The following is a 16,707-nucleotide window of genomic DNA, read 5'->3' on the forward strand; positions in this document are numbered from 1 at the left end:
TCATGGGGTGGTGGTGGTGGTGATTCTGTCCCTTTCCTGCCCCATTTCTTGAAAATGTGGTTCCATTTTTCCATTAGCTGGTTAGACATGAAATACAGAGTTTGCATTTTGCTACAGTGTAATAATCTCATGTTTCTTTTCAAGAAACATTCCCTCTCCCCAGGAAGTCACAGAAAGTCTTTGGATAAATTCATGCAAAAAGCCACAAGAAATATACCACTATGAAATGATTGGATTTATTTTCCATCTAGTGATTTGCTGGTGTAACATGTAATCATACACACAAAATATTTACTGAAAAATGAGCTCATTGGCTTACACCTTGGTGCCGCTCCTTTCTAACTGCATACTTTAAAAATGTATAATGCATGTTCACATCTTTCTAAAGTACAATTAGATTTTTTAAAATAAGCACCCTGTTGGATGGACAATTGGAGAAAGGGATGTTGAAGGGCCTGGTGTGGTGTTATGGCATACAGAACAGCAACATGACGAGAGTGTTTCAGAGTGGAGGGGAGAATAGTGCATTATTGCTACAAGAAGTCCTTGTGTAAGCAACATCATGGCTAAAGAGTAGAAAGAGTAGCAAATTTAGAGTTGGATATAGGAAATTTATTTAACAGGTTGTAGGTTACATAAATACAGTAGAAAGATAGGCAAATATTTCCATTCTGTTTAATTATTTTGACTGTGATTGCAAGGACTTTCATTAGCTCTAGCCATAAACTATGCTAGAATTTAATATTCAAAATTCTGAAGGCACTGTTGGGTTTTTTTGCAACTCCCCCCCCTATTTAGTGAGAAGTACTAGGACTGTAAAATGTTCAAAGTTTCAGTTGCTCCTGAAGATCTTGAATTGATGCAGCACTGGATTGTAGTTTCTCTGCCACAGTATCTTCATCTGGTGGTTTGATAACTTCAGTCACTCCGTCGATACCAAGTACACAAGGCATACTTAAAAATACTTCACAGTTTATATTGTAACATCCCTACAAAAGGAAAAAAATAAGCACTTACAGAGAGGACGTAACTGTACATAAAAAGATACTTGGAATTCATGGGCAGAAATGTTTAAAATACTTAAATGTTTCCCTAAACAGCTGAAGTTTGTTTGCACTGTAAAAGTCTGAAAGGAGGACATTTTTGTCTCTCGCTTGGAAAGCAGGGCATTAAGAAAGGCACTCCAGCATTCCAGGAGAAAGCAGATCACCTGTGACAGAATGGAAGATTATGCAGGATTTTTCCTCCACACATTAGATTGAAGGAGGAGCCAGGAATGTATTTATGCTTGTAGAATGCAAGTTGCATTTACCAATAATATAATCATATAAACATCACCTATGTTGGCAGTGTTTCCCTTATAATTTATGTTTATGCCTATCAAATTATACCTCTAGCTGCAGATTCAAAACCAGTTTGGGATCGTTTAAGGCATTTAGTATAGTCTCAGAATGAAACAGAGTCAAGCACAGATCTAAAGAAAAATAGTCATCTTGCCAGTTTACCGCTACTACCACATGAGAGACACTTGACAAACTTAAAAAAAAAACCAACATAAATACAGGCTACCATTTCCGAAACCTTTGTAACCAGTGGCCAGGAAATCATTGTCAGCTGACTGAAATGAACCTACCCCTTTTCATTGGCCAGTGGCTGAGGCATTACAGAATATTTATGAACACTGTGACTTCTTAGAAATACAAGTACACATATCCTAAAGACAAATGGTGTTCTGTGCTTCTGGTAGGAAGGGGATCAGCAATCCTACTGAACTGTTTGTCACATGTTACGCTAGTTGTATAACTGTTATGATGTGTAGCAGTTATAAATAGAAATGGTGGCATGTGTGCCTTTAGGAGGATTGTGCGCCAGTAATACAAGTGCAGTCTGCTTGTAAATTATTGGAATCATGTAAAAAAAAGCACACAAAAAGGCAATAATCCTTAGCATTTATATGTTTTACATGCATTATCTCAGTAACACTAACAACACTGCTGTACAGTAGATCAGTATTAACAGCCCCCCTATTGCTGATGAGGGTCTAAGGTTGAATGACAGTGGCTTGCTGAGGTAAGCCTGCTGAGTTTATAGCACAGCTGAGACTGAATGGAGGACTTCTTACTTCAATCACTTCACTACATTTATGTGGGACTATTCAAATAGAATAAGAAAAACTGCATTCATAATTTGCTGACAATTTCATCTTCCAGAAGGTGGAGAAGAAAACTAAGAGGCCTGCTTTCTTGGATCTGATTCTTACTAACAGGGAAGAAATTAGTGGAAACCTTGGGTTGTAGTGACAATGTCATTTTGGAATTTAAGATCTTGGGGAAAGGGAAAAATTAACATAGATGTGGCACACCACCTCAGTTGGCCCTGCCCTGGTTCCATCAGCTATCACTGGTGCCCCCACCATACAAGTCTGGGTATCCCAAGCCTCAGAAAGAGTGTGGGGTAGGTTTAAGCATCCCCCTGATCAGCCTGCTGCTCTCCTGCATGAGTTCTGGCTCTGCACACCCTGGCCAGATACTACTCTCTCCTCCCCGGCCTGTTTGGACTCCCCAGACTTACCACTTCACCAATCTCAGCCCCTGGTCCCTGGCCCGGCCCCCAGCAGCTGGGCTGCCACGGGGTCCACAGGGGACCCATTGCTTCCACTGCCAGCTGGTCCCCTTCCTACTTCCCTGCACCTTGCTTGTGCGCTGTGAGGCCATTTGGCTTACTTGTTCCTGCTGCAGCAAGGCCACCTGCCATGGTGGCCCATCCCCTCTGGCCATCCTTCCCTGGCTGGCTCCTGGGCCTGAGGGCCACCCAGCTCCACCTTGCCTACTACCGAGCATCTGCTTGCTGCAGTGGCAGCCATTCTGCAGCCCTGGCTTGTGGGCTGTTCCTTCACTGCCTGACTGCTTGCCTTGGTTCTGCAAGGCCCATCAGCTACCATGACTGAGGCAGGGATGGCCACGAGTGCCTTGGGGCTGCCACCTGACTCGACACCGCTCGCTGTGGCTTCTACCATGCCTCCCATCCCCACTGGGTGACAGATAGAGCAGGCAGCCCCGGGTGGGGGGGTGCTTTGAGGATGGCTCCAGCGCCGAACACCAGACATATAGGCTGGACTTTAGAAAAGCTAATTTCAACAAGTTCAAAGATATGCTGAGTAGAATCCCATAAACAGAAATACTCAAGAAGAATGGAATTCAAGATGGGTGGGTGTTTCTTAAAAGTGAGATATTGAAAGCACAATCACAAACTATTCTAATGAGAAGGGAAAATATGAGGAACCCCCCAAAAAACTAGGGCAACTCTATAAGCTGCTATCTAATGAGATGAGAATTTAAAAGGACACATTTAGAAAATGGAAGGGTAAAACCAAGGATGAATATAAACCAATAGCCAGTATTAAAGCTCAGTACGAGTACAGGTTAGCAAGAGGTACTAAACACAACAAAAAGGAGTCTTGCTCAACCTAGCCAACCCCCCCGCCCCCATAATGAAGGAAGTGAGTTGCAGCGTAGGATTGGCATAGGGGTGGTATATAAACCCCTAGCTTCTTTAAATGAAAGGGCCAGGTAAACTGTAGGGGTCTTAGTAGACCATACACTGAACATGAGTCAGCAGCATGATGTGGTAGCTAAAAAAGCAAATGTGATTTGGGGCTATTGTCAACAGAAGCATAGAGTGTCCTGATCATAGGAGGTGATGGTATCACTCTGCTTTGGTTAGAAATTGCACTGTTGTATTTATTGATGTTTTTTATCTAGTTTTAAATTAATATGTTCATGTATCTTCTATATGTTGTATTCCACTCTGAGCTGGTTCATGGGGAAAGGGGATTAGAAATATAATAAATAATAAAAAGCAAATGAGGCAGTTCCTCAGCTTCGTGGGCTATTACAGTAAGTTCATTCCCCACTTCCCTGGCAAAGCCAGCTGTCTATCAGACTGCCAATGCAAGGATCAGCTGATGACCGTCCAATGGACCCCCACCCACCAGCAGGCCTTCAAGGCCCTCTAGTCTGCACTCTTTCAGTGCCCCATCCTGACAAACCTGGACTTCAACTGCCCCTTAATAGTCCACATAGACACCTCCAACTCCGGGCTCAGCATGGTGCTGTCTCAGGAAGTGAATGGGCAGAAACAGCCCACCCTGTTGCTTAGACACAAGCTCCAGCTGTCTGAGACCCAATATACCATGACAGAGAAGGAAGCGTTGGCCATCAAGTGGGCAGTGGGGGCACTCCAGTATTACTTGGCCAATAACCCCTTCCTCCTGGTTACCAATCATCCCCACTCGGATGAGCCGAGTGAAAGGTCGTAACACCCTGGTACTGAGGTGACATTTCTCCCTTCTCCCCTTTAGCTTTTCTGTTCTACACTGACCCGGATGCCTGCACACCAAGACAGACTACCTGTCCCAGCTCTTCAATGACAGCAATGCCTCAGTGCTCAGTGGTTCCCCAAGGAAAGGTGCTAGGGCTGCCCGCAACCCCCCTCTGGACCACCCGCTGTACCTGTCACTGCAAGTACTCACCCAGCAGGGATGGGAGGTGCAGGAGAAGCCACGGTGTCATGACCCAGCCGTGGACCGAGCTCGTGCTGCCCGCCCACGAGTCCTCGTCGGACGAGGAGGGTTGCGTTGGGCAGGCAAATCCCACCCTGGGGGACGAGCTAACTGAGGAGCTGGCCATGCAACACTCAGAGGCACTGCCCACGCCTCCCAAGGAAACCACAGGGGCCGGGGAAATGAGCAACGCGCAAACAACCCCGGCTGCCACTCGGGGGGAGCTGTCAGAGCCGGCCACTCAGAGAAAGGGGCGGGTGCAAGAGGCGCTCTGGCAACGGCACCGCAGCACCCAACTCCAAGCACAGCGTCGGCTGGAGCTGGTTCAGGATGACGAGGCAGGGCAATCAATGGACGAGGAAACACCTGGCCCGTCCACCTCTTAAACGGGGCGGAGTATAAGAACAGACGCTGAACTCAGAGCAGCATGGAAACAACTTCAGTCGTCATCCACTATGCAACCGGAGCCTTGAGCCTGGAAGCCTTCTTGCCTCCTTTGAACCTTGTCCCCCCCGCCGCCCGGACTGCTCTTGCTGGACTTTGACTTTGGATTGCTTTAGACCATGAACCTGCCTCTCCCTTGTTTGGACTGCCTGTGCTGGAATAGACCTGGACTGTTGACTCTGAACCTTGCTGGAACAGACATTCTTTAGTGGGCACGAGCCCAGGTGAGCTGTCAGGCCCAGCCCCTGCCCCCACCCTGGGCGCTGTGCGAGAGCACGACACACAGTGAGGGCCACTGAGTCAGGCAGCAGCCCTGAGGTGCTCATAGCTGCTGCCGCCTCAGTTGTGGTGGCTAAGGAGCTCTGTGGCACCAGGGCAAGCAGCCAGACAGCAAAGTGACAGCCAGCTGGCCGCAGAACAGCCACTGCCAGAGCAAGTAGATGCTTGTCGGTAGGGAAGATGGAGTGGCAGGAACGACAAGTCCGGATGGCATCCCAGCCTGCGAGCAGGGAGGTGGGGGCAGGACCTGCCAACAGAAGAAGCAATGAGTTCCCTGAGGGGCAGGAGCCACTCCAACAGGGCTCAACTGAGGCCAGGATGGAAGAAGGAGCAGGTGTGGTTGCCTAAGGCAATCCACATGGCGGCCTGGCTGCTGGGGGCCAAGCCAGGGGGAAGAGGCTGGGATTGGTGAAGGAATAAGTCTCACCGGGGGGGCCAAGGTGAGACAGCTGCTGATCTTCTCAAGGTACCGGTAGGAGGCACTGACTAGTGCCTATTCCCACCCCTGGATTGGGGCACCAGGGGGCCAAGAATACCCTCACCAGGGTCCAGGCCCACTTCTTCTGGCCATCCATGACAGTGGATGTGAAGGAGTTCTGCTGAACTTGTGGAGTGTGCTGGTCAGGGCCGGCGCGTCCATGGAGGTGGTGCCGGCAGCTGCCTTCAGCGCTGACCAGTGGCCCTTTTGCCCTTATTTGGCCCTGACCAGCAAACAAAGAATTGGACATCTGACCTAAAACTCTCCGTACAGTCTAGGAAGAACAGAATTGCTCTCCATACATTTAATGTGTGTAATGCCCTCTGTGCTTCACTTGTCTGGTGAGAAAAGAAAACAAGTAATGCTATGTCCTGTGAGGTGTGGAACTTCAATGCCAATTTAGGCAAAAATCCAAATTTGGCCTCAAGACAACTTTCTCTACATGGATTTTTAGGAAAGGTGGATCCATGTGCAGAACTGCCAGTTCACTAACTCTCCTAGCAAATGTTATTGCTACTAATAGAGCTCCTTTCATGGACAGTACTCTCAAGTGGCAACTGGCTAATTGTTCAAACAGTTTGGTTATTAATCTGATTAACACTTACTGTAATGACCACTGTGGTACAATTTTCGTGGCTGGGAACATATTCTTTAAATCCTTAAGGAATAACTTGGATGTATAGCGAGAGAACCCTGTTTTATTATCAATTGAGGTGTGGAAGGCTGAAATAGCAGCCAGATAAACCTTTATTGAGGAGTTAGAAAGCCCTTCTTTTCTCAATTCCAATAGATACTCAAGGACCTGGGCCAAAGCATTAAGATCCCTGCCTTTTGCCCAGTTTACAAATTTCTCCCATTTAAGGGCATAAGATTTTCTGGTGGACAGTCTCTTGGCATTCAGAATGACTTTTGCCACCTCAGTGGACAGGTCCCCTATTGCTCCACTAGCCAGGCTGTCAGTTTGAGTCTGCCTGCATCATGATATTGAATCCCCTGACAGGTTATCAAATTCAGTTCTCTGGGTAGTTCACAAATCCTGCAGATAGCCATCTGGTATAGGTGGTGGAACCACGGTTGTCGGGGCCAAAAGCAAGCTACCAGAATCGCTCCTGTGCCTTCTGACTGCATCTTGCTTATCACCCTGGCTATCAGTGAAATCAGGGGGAAAGCATAAAACAGCTGCCCTGACCAGGTTATCTGAAAGACATCTCCTAGAGAATCTGGTTCCATTCCACCCCTTGAGGAAAAAAAGGGGAGCTTTCTGATTGGCTCTTGTGGAGAATAAATCTCTCTCTGGGAATCCCCGTTCTTGGAACACTGGTAGAATATACGAGTCCTGAATGGACCATTTGTGTGAGTTAGCACCGATCCTGCTCAACCTGTGCACGGCTAGTACAACCTGTGCCTGACGGCCCAATCCCACAGTGTCATGACCTCTCGACACAAACACCTGGAAGCTGTGCCCTCTTGCTTGTTCAGATAGAACATTGCTGTGCAGTTGTCTGTGAGGATCTGGTCAAGGTGTCTGCAATATTTCTACTGGCATTGATCTGCTGTCTTGCCAGCCTCAATGCTTCCTCCTCTATGACCTTGATCAGAGGTTTCCGCAGAAAGATCTGATATGTGACCATTATTGCCGCATAAATTGGCTATCTTAATGTTGAGTGCTGCAGATGAATAAATCTTTGTTCCTATGCTATCTAATTTCTTTCCTTCTCTGTCTGCTGGTGTCAAATGTGGCCCTTGCTGTTGCTTAGTTTGCATCTCCTCCATAACTAGGGAGGAGGGAGGCGGATGCGTAGAGAGAAATGGACAGGTATCCTCTTTGGTTTTATATATGACTGATTGATTGATTAGATTTTTAGCCCTCCCTCCCCGCAAGCAGGCTCAGGATGGGTTACAATAATAAATAAATTACAATAAATAAAACCAATAAAATACATCTCAGTACTAACATGGATTTCAGCATTCCAGATGGTGCACCCTTCCCCCTGTCCCTGCCCAACATACACAAGGGAAGAAAAGGGTGGAGGTGTGGGTTGGTGAAACCCTAACTCCTCAAGCATGGGGAGGCAGATGGACCATACGCTCCCCTCCACTGGCAGGAGACAGGCAAGGAAGCTAATTAGATGGATCCAGTGCTGGCCTCAACCATATGCCTGGCGGAGCATCGCTGTCTTACAGGCCCGCCAAAAAGATACACGATCTTGGCGGGCCTGAGTGTCTTCCGACAGAGCATTCCACCAGCTTGGGGCCAGGATAGAAAATGCCCTGGCCCTGGTCGAGGCCAGCCGAGCCTCCTTGGGGCCAGGGGCCACCAGTAGACGTTTACCTGCAGATCTAAGAGCCCTCCGAGGTACATATGGGGAGAGGCGGTCCCTCAAGTATGCTAGTCCCAGTCCGTTTAGGACTTTATAGGTCAGAACCAGAATCCTGAACCTGATCCGGAATTCCACAGGGAGCCAGTGCAGCTGCTGCAGAGTTGAAGTCACATGTGCCCTGAATGAAATTCCTTTCAGGACACGAGCAGCAGCATTTTGGACCCACTGCAGTTTCCGGGTCAGGCCCAAGGGAAGCCCTGCATAGAGTGAGTTACAGTAATCTAATCTGGAGGTGACCATTGCATGGATCACTGTTGTTAGGTCATGGGTTGAGAGATAGGGGGCAAGCTACCTGGCCTGCCAAAGATGGAAAAGGGCAGTTCTAGCAACTGCCTTGACCTGGGCCTCCATTGACAAGGAGGAGTCCAGCGTCACACCAAGGCTCCTGACCGATGAAACGGGCATAAGTGGTGCCCCCTCAAAGGCCAGGAGCTGAATCCCCATATCTACCCCCCATGGCCCAGGTACAGGACCTCCGTCTTCGTAGGATTCAACTTCAATCTGCTCTGCTTCACCCATCCAGACACGGCCCCCAATGATCTAATTTGGGCTTCAGGAGCAGAGCCAGGCCGGCCACCCATCAACAGGTACAACTGGGTGTCATCTGTATATTGATGGCAACCCAGTCTGAAACTCCATGCCAGCTGGGCAAGAGGGCGCATGTAGAGATTAAACAACAATGGGGAGAGGCTTTTAGTCTTCTTAACTGTCAGTGCGTTAGAAACTGCTTTTTGCAGAGAGAGTTCATAAGATCCATGAAGCCTTCTATAATGGAAAACACTATAATAGAAGTTGTGCCCAGAGTACAGATGCTGTAAGATCTTGTCTTTGGATTTTGGTTCTGAGGACACCACATGGCATCCAGAAATCATCAGTGGGGGATGATGTTCAGAAATCATCAGTGGGGGAAGTCTTGCCTGTCTCATCCACGGCCTCATCAGGGGATGGGTCTGAAGGTATGCTAGGGCTGCCCTCTTCTTGATAGACATCAAGTTCAGGCTCTGGGAGATGAAAGGCCATCATCAAACTTGGAATGGTATGTTGGCACATTGAAGGTCTGACCTGGATGTCCCTGATAGAAACTACTGACTCAGTCTGATAGGGTTCTCCCAGGTCCATCCCATACTGTAGGGGTCAGTTTGGTGTAGTGGTTAAGAGCAGCAGGACTCTAATCTGGAAAACCAGGTTGGATTCCCCACTCCTCCGCTTGAAGCCAGCTGGGTGACCTTGAGTCAATCACAACTTCTTGGAGTTTTTTCAGCTTCACCCACCCCACACAGTGATTGTCATGAGGATAATAATAACACACTTTGTAAACTGCTCTGAGGGGGTGTTAAGGGTTAAGTTGACCTGAAGGGTAGTATATAAATCAAATGTTGTTGTTGTTGTTATTTTTGTTATTGTTATCATCTCTTGATGAAACAAGAAGAGCATCTGTGGAAGCAACACAGTCCTGACAGGGTGGTGGACATCCGACTCCGATGTACTTCAGTCTCCCCTGGGATTTCTTTCTTCCTCCTCAGAGGAGTAGATAGAAGGGGATTTGGATCAAATAGATGGTCTACGTGGGGGTTCTATTATCTCCATGTCAGAAACTAGTCAATCTTTGTGGACCTTGGACCGAGCAGTGTCTTTTTTCTTCAACACATGCTCCGATTTAGAGCGGGCCTTCTTCCTAGGTGGCTCTTCTTGTATATCCCCTTGCATCACAGTTCCTTGAGTGCTTCAATCCGGGTGACAGATTGGTGCCAAGGGGGGAGTGCTTACTGTCACTGCAATCGACTCAGAATCACAGAGTTGGAAGGGGCCATACAGACCTTCTAGTCCAACCCCCTGCCCAATGCAGGATGAGCCTAAAGCATCCCTAACAATTAACAAATATTCATCCAGCCTCTTCTTGAAAACTGCCAGTGAAGGGGAGCTCACCACCTCCCTAGACAGCTGGTTCCACCTTTGAACTACTCTGACCACGAAAAAGTTTTTCCTAATATCCAGCTGGTACCTTTCTGCATGTAATTTAAACCCATTGCTTCGAGTTCTATCCTCTGCTGCCAACTGGAACAGCTTCTTGCCCTCCTCCAAATGACAGCCTTACAAATATTTAAAGAGAGCAATATCATGTCCCCCCTCAGTCTCCTCTTCTCCAAACTAAACATTCCCAAGGCCCTCAGCCTTTCCTCGTAGGGTTCAGTCTCCAGATCCCTGATCATTCTCATCGCTGTCTTCTGTACCCTCTCAATTTTGTCCACATCCTTTTTGAAGTGAGGCCTCCAGAACTGCACACAATACTCCAGGTGTGGCCTGACTAAGGCAGGATAGAGAGGGACTATGACCTCCTGCAATTTTGATGCAATGGCCCTTTTGATACAACCCAAGACTGAGTTTGCCTTTTTTGCCACCACATCACACTGGCTGCTCATATTTAGTTTACAGTCCAGTCTTACTCCAAGATATCTTTTGCATACACTACTACCCAGAAGTGTATCCCCCATCCTGTATTTGTGCTTCACATTTTTGTGGCTCAGATGTAATACTGTGCACTTATCCATGTTGAATTGCATCCTGTTCACAACCGCCCACTTCTCCAGAGTATACAGGTCTTGTTGAATTTTAATTCTATCTTCTTGGGTGTTTGTCACTCCTCCCAATTTGGTATCATCAGCAAATTTAATGAGTAGCCCATTTACCCCTTCATCCAGATCATTGATAAAAATATTGAAAAGTACCCACTGGACACTCTCTCCAATCTGATGAAACGACATTGACCACCACTCTTTGGGTGTGGTCCTCTAACCAGTTCCCTATCCACCGAACTGTCCTATAGTCTAGTCCGCCATCTTCCAGTTTACCCATTACCCATGTCATGGAGAACCTTATCAAAAGCTTTACTGAAATCCAGGTAAATCACGTCAACAGAGTTCCCACGATCCAGTAAGCTCGTCACTTGATCAAAGAAGGAAACCAGGTTGGTCTGACAAAATCTGTTGGGGACAAAACCATGTTGACTTCCCCAGATCACTAAGCAGTCCTTCAGATGCTTACAGATCGATCTCTTTAAAATCTGCTCTAATATCTTCCCAGCAACAGAAGTCAGACTGACCGGCCTGTAGTTTCCCGGGTCATCCTTCTTCCCTTTCTTAAAGATTGAGATAACATTTGCTCTTCTCCAATCTTGCGGCACATCTCTAGTCCTCCAGGAGGCCTTGAAGATGATGGACAGAGGCTCTGCAAGTTCTCTAGAAAGTTCTTTGAGCACTCTTGAGTGCACACCATCCGGCCCAGGGGATTTGTATTCATCCAGTGCAGCCAGGTGCCTCTCTACAACCTCTCTGTCAATGTCAACTAGCCCCCCAGGTGATCTGTCGTGTCTACTACCATCTCTAGATGGGCTCAGGTTCTTCAAGGAGAAAACAGAAGCAAAAAAGTCATTAAGCCTGCCTGCTTTTTCCCTGTCCTCCATCAGAGTCCTCCATCAGATTCTCTCAACTTTGAACTTCAGATCCGAGAAGATTGTACCAAATCCGAGTGACCCGGTGATCTTGACTCTGAAGGGCATTGTTGGGTCCGTGATGAGTCTGATAGGCTCAAGGCCTCATGAGAGATGGAGGGGAGGTCGGAACCAAGAGGTCATCAACTCCAATGGACTTGGTTGTCTGGTTGTCAGATCTGGTGCCACTGGATCCAGTTGGTCCATGAGTTCACCGACTGACAACAATTTGGTGGTCTTAGTGGTAGGACTCGCCACCCCTGATAAAGTCCACTCCCATAATGTTGCTTTCAGCTGGGTAGCCTTCTCTGCTTGAGCTTTTGGTGTAAAGCTTTGGCAGGATTTACAAGTCTGAGTATTGTGCCCTTCTCCTAGACAGATCATGCAAAGTCTGTGATCATTGGTTTTGGTCATTTTTGTATTGTACTGTGTGCACCGCTTGAATAGGGTCTTCTTGGCCATAATGTACTTACACCTACACTCTGGGAGGGAGCAGGTGCCCTCTAGTGGTCAAAAGCTACAAAAAACCTCCGATCAGCACGCCTGTGCACGTGCAGTCCAATGTGGAACTGCACAGAAGATTGATAATGAACTTTCTGACAGAACGATTCCTAAGTGGAACAGGCTTCCTCAAGAGGTAAGAGGCTCTCCTTCTTTGGATGTTTTTAAGCAGAGACTAGATGGCCACATGACAGCAATGCTGATTCTAGGACTCAGTATGAATTTAGGCAGATTGTGAGAGAGAGGCAGCAAGGGATAAGTCAGTGCTTGAGCTGTGGCCCCTTTTTTATATGCCTAGGGTAATGCCAATTGCCACTTCAGGGTCAGAAGGAATTTTGTTCTAGGCTAGATTGGCCAGGGATCCTGGAAGTTTTTGTTTTCCTCTGGGCATTGAGCAGCTGTCACTGGGGGAGTGGGGGACAGTTGTGAATTTCCTGAATTGTGCAGGGGGTTGGATGAGATGACCCTTGGGGTTTCTTTCAGCTCTTTCATAAATATTTGAGGAAGAGGTAGCAAGTCTGCCTTCCTTACCACGATGGCTCTGGACGTGTTAAATACTAGATCAGCATGCACTCCAGAAAGGAGCAGGATTATTATTCTCAGTAAGGCAGACATGGTATACAAGACAATGACTTTGGCTTTCAAGTCACATTGGTGTTTGAAAAATGGATCAGTTATCAAAAGGCAGTCAATAAGTAATCACCTTCTAGTTACCATCTATGAATTTGAGATAATATTTCCTGTCCTATGATAAACAGAGAAGTTATGGCATATTAAGGAATTATCTAGTGCCCAATTCTGTCTTAGAATGTATTTTATACAGAGACCTGTAACTTGAAGTTAAACCTCCTTATGCTTACCTTTACTAGAGTTGATATGGAATGCATTTTCCTTTTATTGTTCACTATAGTATCAATTAGATCAGCTATTGACAGACCAACAGACCACGATCTTTGTCCTTTTCCTTTCAGAACCTCCATGGCTCTACGTAAAGCAAATTTTAAAAAATAAACAAAATTAGATTCAGATCACACTTCTTTACCTGTCTTTACTTCATACATATAATAGGCTTAGTGGAATGTAGGTAGATACACTGAACTAATGCTACAATAAGTTTCTTTATGTCAAACATTATGCTATAGAATATTGGCCCCTACATGGTTTCTCCTAACTCTAGTTCATCTCTGCTTAGGGTTGTTCTGTATTGCGCCCAAATGCACAAATGCTGTTGTGGAGAGCCAGTATGGTAAAGCAGTTAGTATGACTGAGTAGGATTATGGAAACATAGGTTAAAATATCCACAGCCATGAAGCTCATTAAGTTACCTTGGTCTAGTTCCAAAATGGTTTACAGAAGATGAGACAGTAAAAGTACAGATGGTGAAGTGGGCTATAAACTTTAATAAAGAAATAACAATGGAGGCGTGGGAATATTTGTGGAAAACGACTCTGAAGACTACGGCTTGTACAAGTATCAAAGAGAATGTCTACAAAATGATTTATCGTTGGTATTTGACACCAAAGAAAATTGCATTAGGAAATATTAACATGTCAAATAAATGCTGGAAATGTAAAAAACATGAAGGATCACTATATCATATGTGGTGGACTTGTGAGGTAGCGAAGCAATACTGGGGAGATATAATTGAAGTAATTAATGAGGTTTTGCAAACCCAAATAAATAAGAACCCAGAATTGTTGCTACTGAACTTGGGAATGGAAGGTATTCCAACACAGTATAGAACATTGTTATTTTACATGATTACAGCAGCGAGACTCTTGTATGCGCAGAAGTGGAAAGTACAAGAAATACCAACTATAGAAGATTGGATGTATAAATTGTTGTACATGGCTGAGATGGATAAAATGACCAGAAAACTTAAAGATCTTGATCCAGGACAGTATAATGCAGACTGGGAGAAATTGAAACAATATTTAGAAAAAAAATGGGACGTGAAAGGAGAACTGTGGCAGTTCGAGAATTATTGAAATGTAACAGAAGAAGAGAGAAGTGACTTTACCGAGGGGGGAATTTAATTATAAAAATCTAAGCTATTAATGGAGTTATGATAAAATCAAAAACTATAGGGTACTAAATAATGGATGTTTCACTATGGATATATAAGATTAAGATAGTTAGATATTATTTACAATATATAGTTTAAGTAAAGTGTATGTAAGAGATATTTGAATATAACAATTACCTTATAGATTTAAAAGAAGCCTAGAACAAAAATAGTAAAAGATGGATGAGTAATAGAGTACTAGAGTCTAAGCTAATATTAGAGTTAGGACGATGGTGGAAAGCAAAGAACATAGGTGATTGGAAAGTAAAATGAATACAATGTTATATCTTTTAATATCTTGATTGCTAATATATATTATTATGCCAGTAATATTTTATGTAGGATATGTGGTTTAATTGAGGCATCCAAAGGGAAATTTATATTATAGAGTATTTTTAGTAAAGATTAAATAAGCTTAGAGAAAAGAGTATTAAATGTGTGTATAATAGGATATATGAGATATTACGTAATTAAATAATAAGATAGACTTAGGGTTGGAAAACTGTTGGAAGTCAACAAAAAGGGGGGAGGAAAGGGAGGGGGTTAGAAAAAGATCTATAAGGGGGTAATATATGTTTTGAATAATATTATAATCTAATCCAATAAAAATTTTTGAAAAAAAAAAGTTACCTTGGTCTAGTTCCCAACAACCTGGTCTACTTTACAGGGCTAATGTGAGGACAAAATGGGGAAAAACTATTTGTGTTACACTGAGCTTCTTGGAAGGAAGGTGAGATAAAAATGGACAGACAAAAGCTGTTTTGTCTCCAACTCCCTTAAAACCCACATGAACACCAGACACATGAGCACTGGGTCTTTAACTTGTATACAGAGAGCACTATGTAATTCTAGATCAATGGAAAATTCAACAGACCCTTTCCCAAGATTTTATGGGACGTGTATATTTGACAGCCTATTATTACGAAGCATAACATCCTGATTTTGCAAATTCTTGATGCAAAACATCAGTACCCTTAAAAGATATTGAGAAATGGTATCTTGTCTGATCCTAGATATGTTTACTCAGAAAGACTACTTGGTTTGGTTGGACTTGCATACAATTGCAGCCTTAAAATAATACACTGTTGCTTTATTTTTCTATGTACAGCATACATAGCCATGAATCCTATTTAACACAAGCACAGCAATGTTCCTGGAAGCTACATTTTGGACCTGTCCTCTCTTCCAGCAGCCTTCTGTGCCCACCCCTCCAAATTCATACCCTGAGGGAGACAGATCCCTAGGAACAGAATAAGAGACTGCCGCTGGAGGGAAGAATAATAAAAAATAAACCTCCTGTCTTTGCTTCTGGAGGAAGTGCCTTACTTCAGTGGAAAACATTAGGATGTAGGCCACTGGGTTTTCATAGCAAGCAACACTGATCCTATACTTAGCCATACATACCTGGGCCGATTCCGCACGGCTTACCTGAAGCCGGGACGTTGCGGAACATGCTGGCAAAAACGCGAAAGATCGTGTTTTCTTGCACGAGTTTTGTGCGACATCGCGCAAAACTCACGCAAGAAAACGCGATCTTTCGTGTTTTTGCCAGCATGTTCTGCAATGTCCTGCAACGTTCCGGCTTCAGGTAAGCCGTGCGGAATTGGCCCTGTACTTTAGAAAATTATGATATACATTTTACAGATAGGAAAAAATCACTCTGTCTCACTCATTTAGATGAAGACATTTACTGTTGTAGATGTTTACCTTTTAGCCAACAGCTGCTGGGCATTATGATTGGTTAAATCTTCACTCTGTTGACTTGTTCCTGAATTAGAAGCAGTCCATGCTGGCACTAAGCAATACAATTACAAACAATTTTCTTTTCAAACACATCTTAAGAATTCCTGTTTTGAGTATTTCCACTTTTATTTAAAAGCAGAGAGAGAGGATTCTATTCCAAGATGTTTCTCTTAAAATTGCCGTAAGCCAGAGAGCAACTTCCTCCCCAGTCCCCTGCTATAATATTTCTGCCGTTGTTGTATGTGAATCTTAGGAAAGCCTGTCATCCCAATTACTTCTACAGATTCCAATGAATGCAGACATAACAATAAAGAAATTATGCACTGTCAGCAATGCAAACCAGAACAGCAACATTCCAAAGATCCTTTTTTAGGCTCTGCCTTCTATTATTTGTCACTTGCTTCTGATGAGACTTTAGAGATGTCTATTTATTTTACTTTACAAAATGTATACTTCATCTTTTTAACAACAACAACAACATTCAGTTATATGCTGCCCTTCAGGGTGACTTAACACCCACTCAGAGCGGTTTGCAAAGTATCATCATTATTCCCACAACATCGTAAGGCCACCAAGACAACAAATTAAAAAAATTACATAATTTAATCACATCTTAAAAACTTTTAAAAGTACATAATTAAAATAACGACAGCCAGAGCTAAAATACACATAAAAAACTTTTAAAACAACAATTAAAGCACTGGGCATGAAGGAGGGATCACTGAGGGAATGCCAAACAAAACAAAAAAGTATTCACCTGCTGACAGA

At 44.6% G+C, this 16,707-nt stretch overlaps 1 protein-coding gene across 3 annotated transcripts in view; it reads right to left on the reverse strand.

The window, feature by feature from the left end:
• Window positions 1-214: 214 nt before the first annotated feature.
• Window positions 215-16,707, reverse strand: part of UEVLD (UEV and lactate/malate dehyrogenase domains) — a 34,721-nt gene continuing 18,228 nt past the window's right edge. For all 3 annotated transcript variants that reach the window (XM_054970507.1, XM_054970508.1, XM_054970510.1), the window contains exons 10-12: window positions 15,904-15,991; window positions 12,992-13,115; window positions 215-989 (exon numbers count right to left, since the gene is read on the reverse strand). In XM_054970507.1, the coding sequence (XP_054826482.1) occupies window positions 825-989; window positions 12,992-13,115; window positions 15,904-15,991 (377 nt within the window). In that variant the 3' untranslated portion in view covers window positions 215-824. The remainder of the gene's footprint in view (window positions 990-12,991; window positions 13,116-15,903; window positions 15,992-16,707) is intronic.

The sequence above is a fragment of the Eublepharis macularius genome, chromosome 2, assembly GCF_028583425.1.
Source record: "Eublepharis macularius isolate TG4126 chromosome 2, MPM_Emac_v1.0, whole genome shotgun sequence".
Taxonomy (NCBI): Eukaryota; Metazoa; Chordata; class Lepidosauria; order Squamata; family Eublepharidae; genus Eublepharis; species Eublepharis macularius.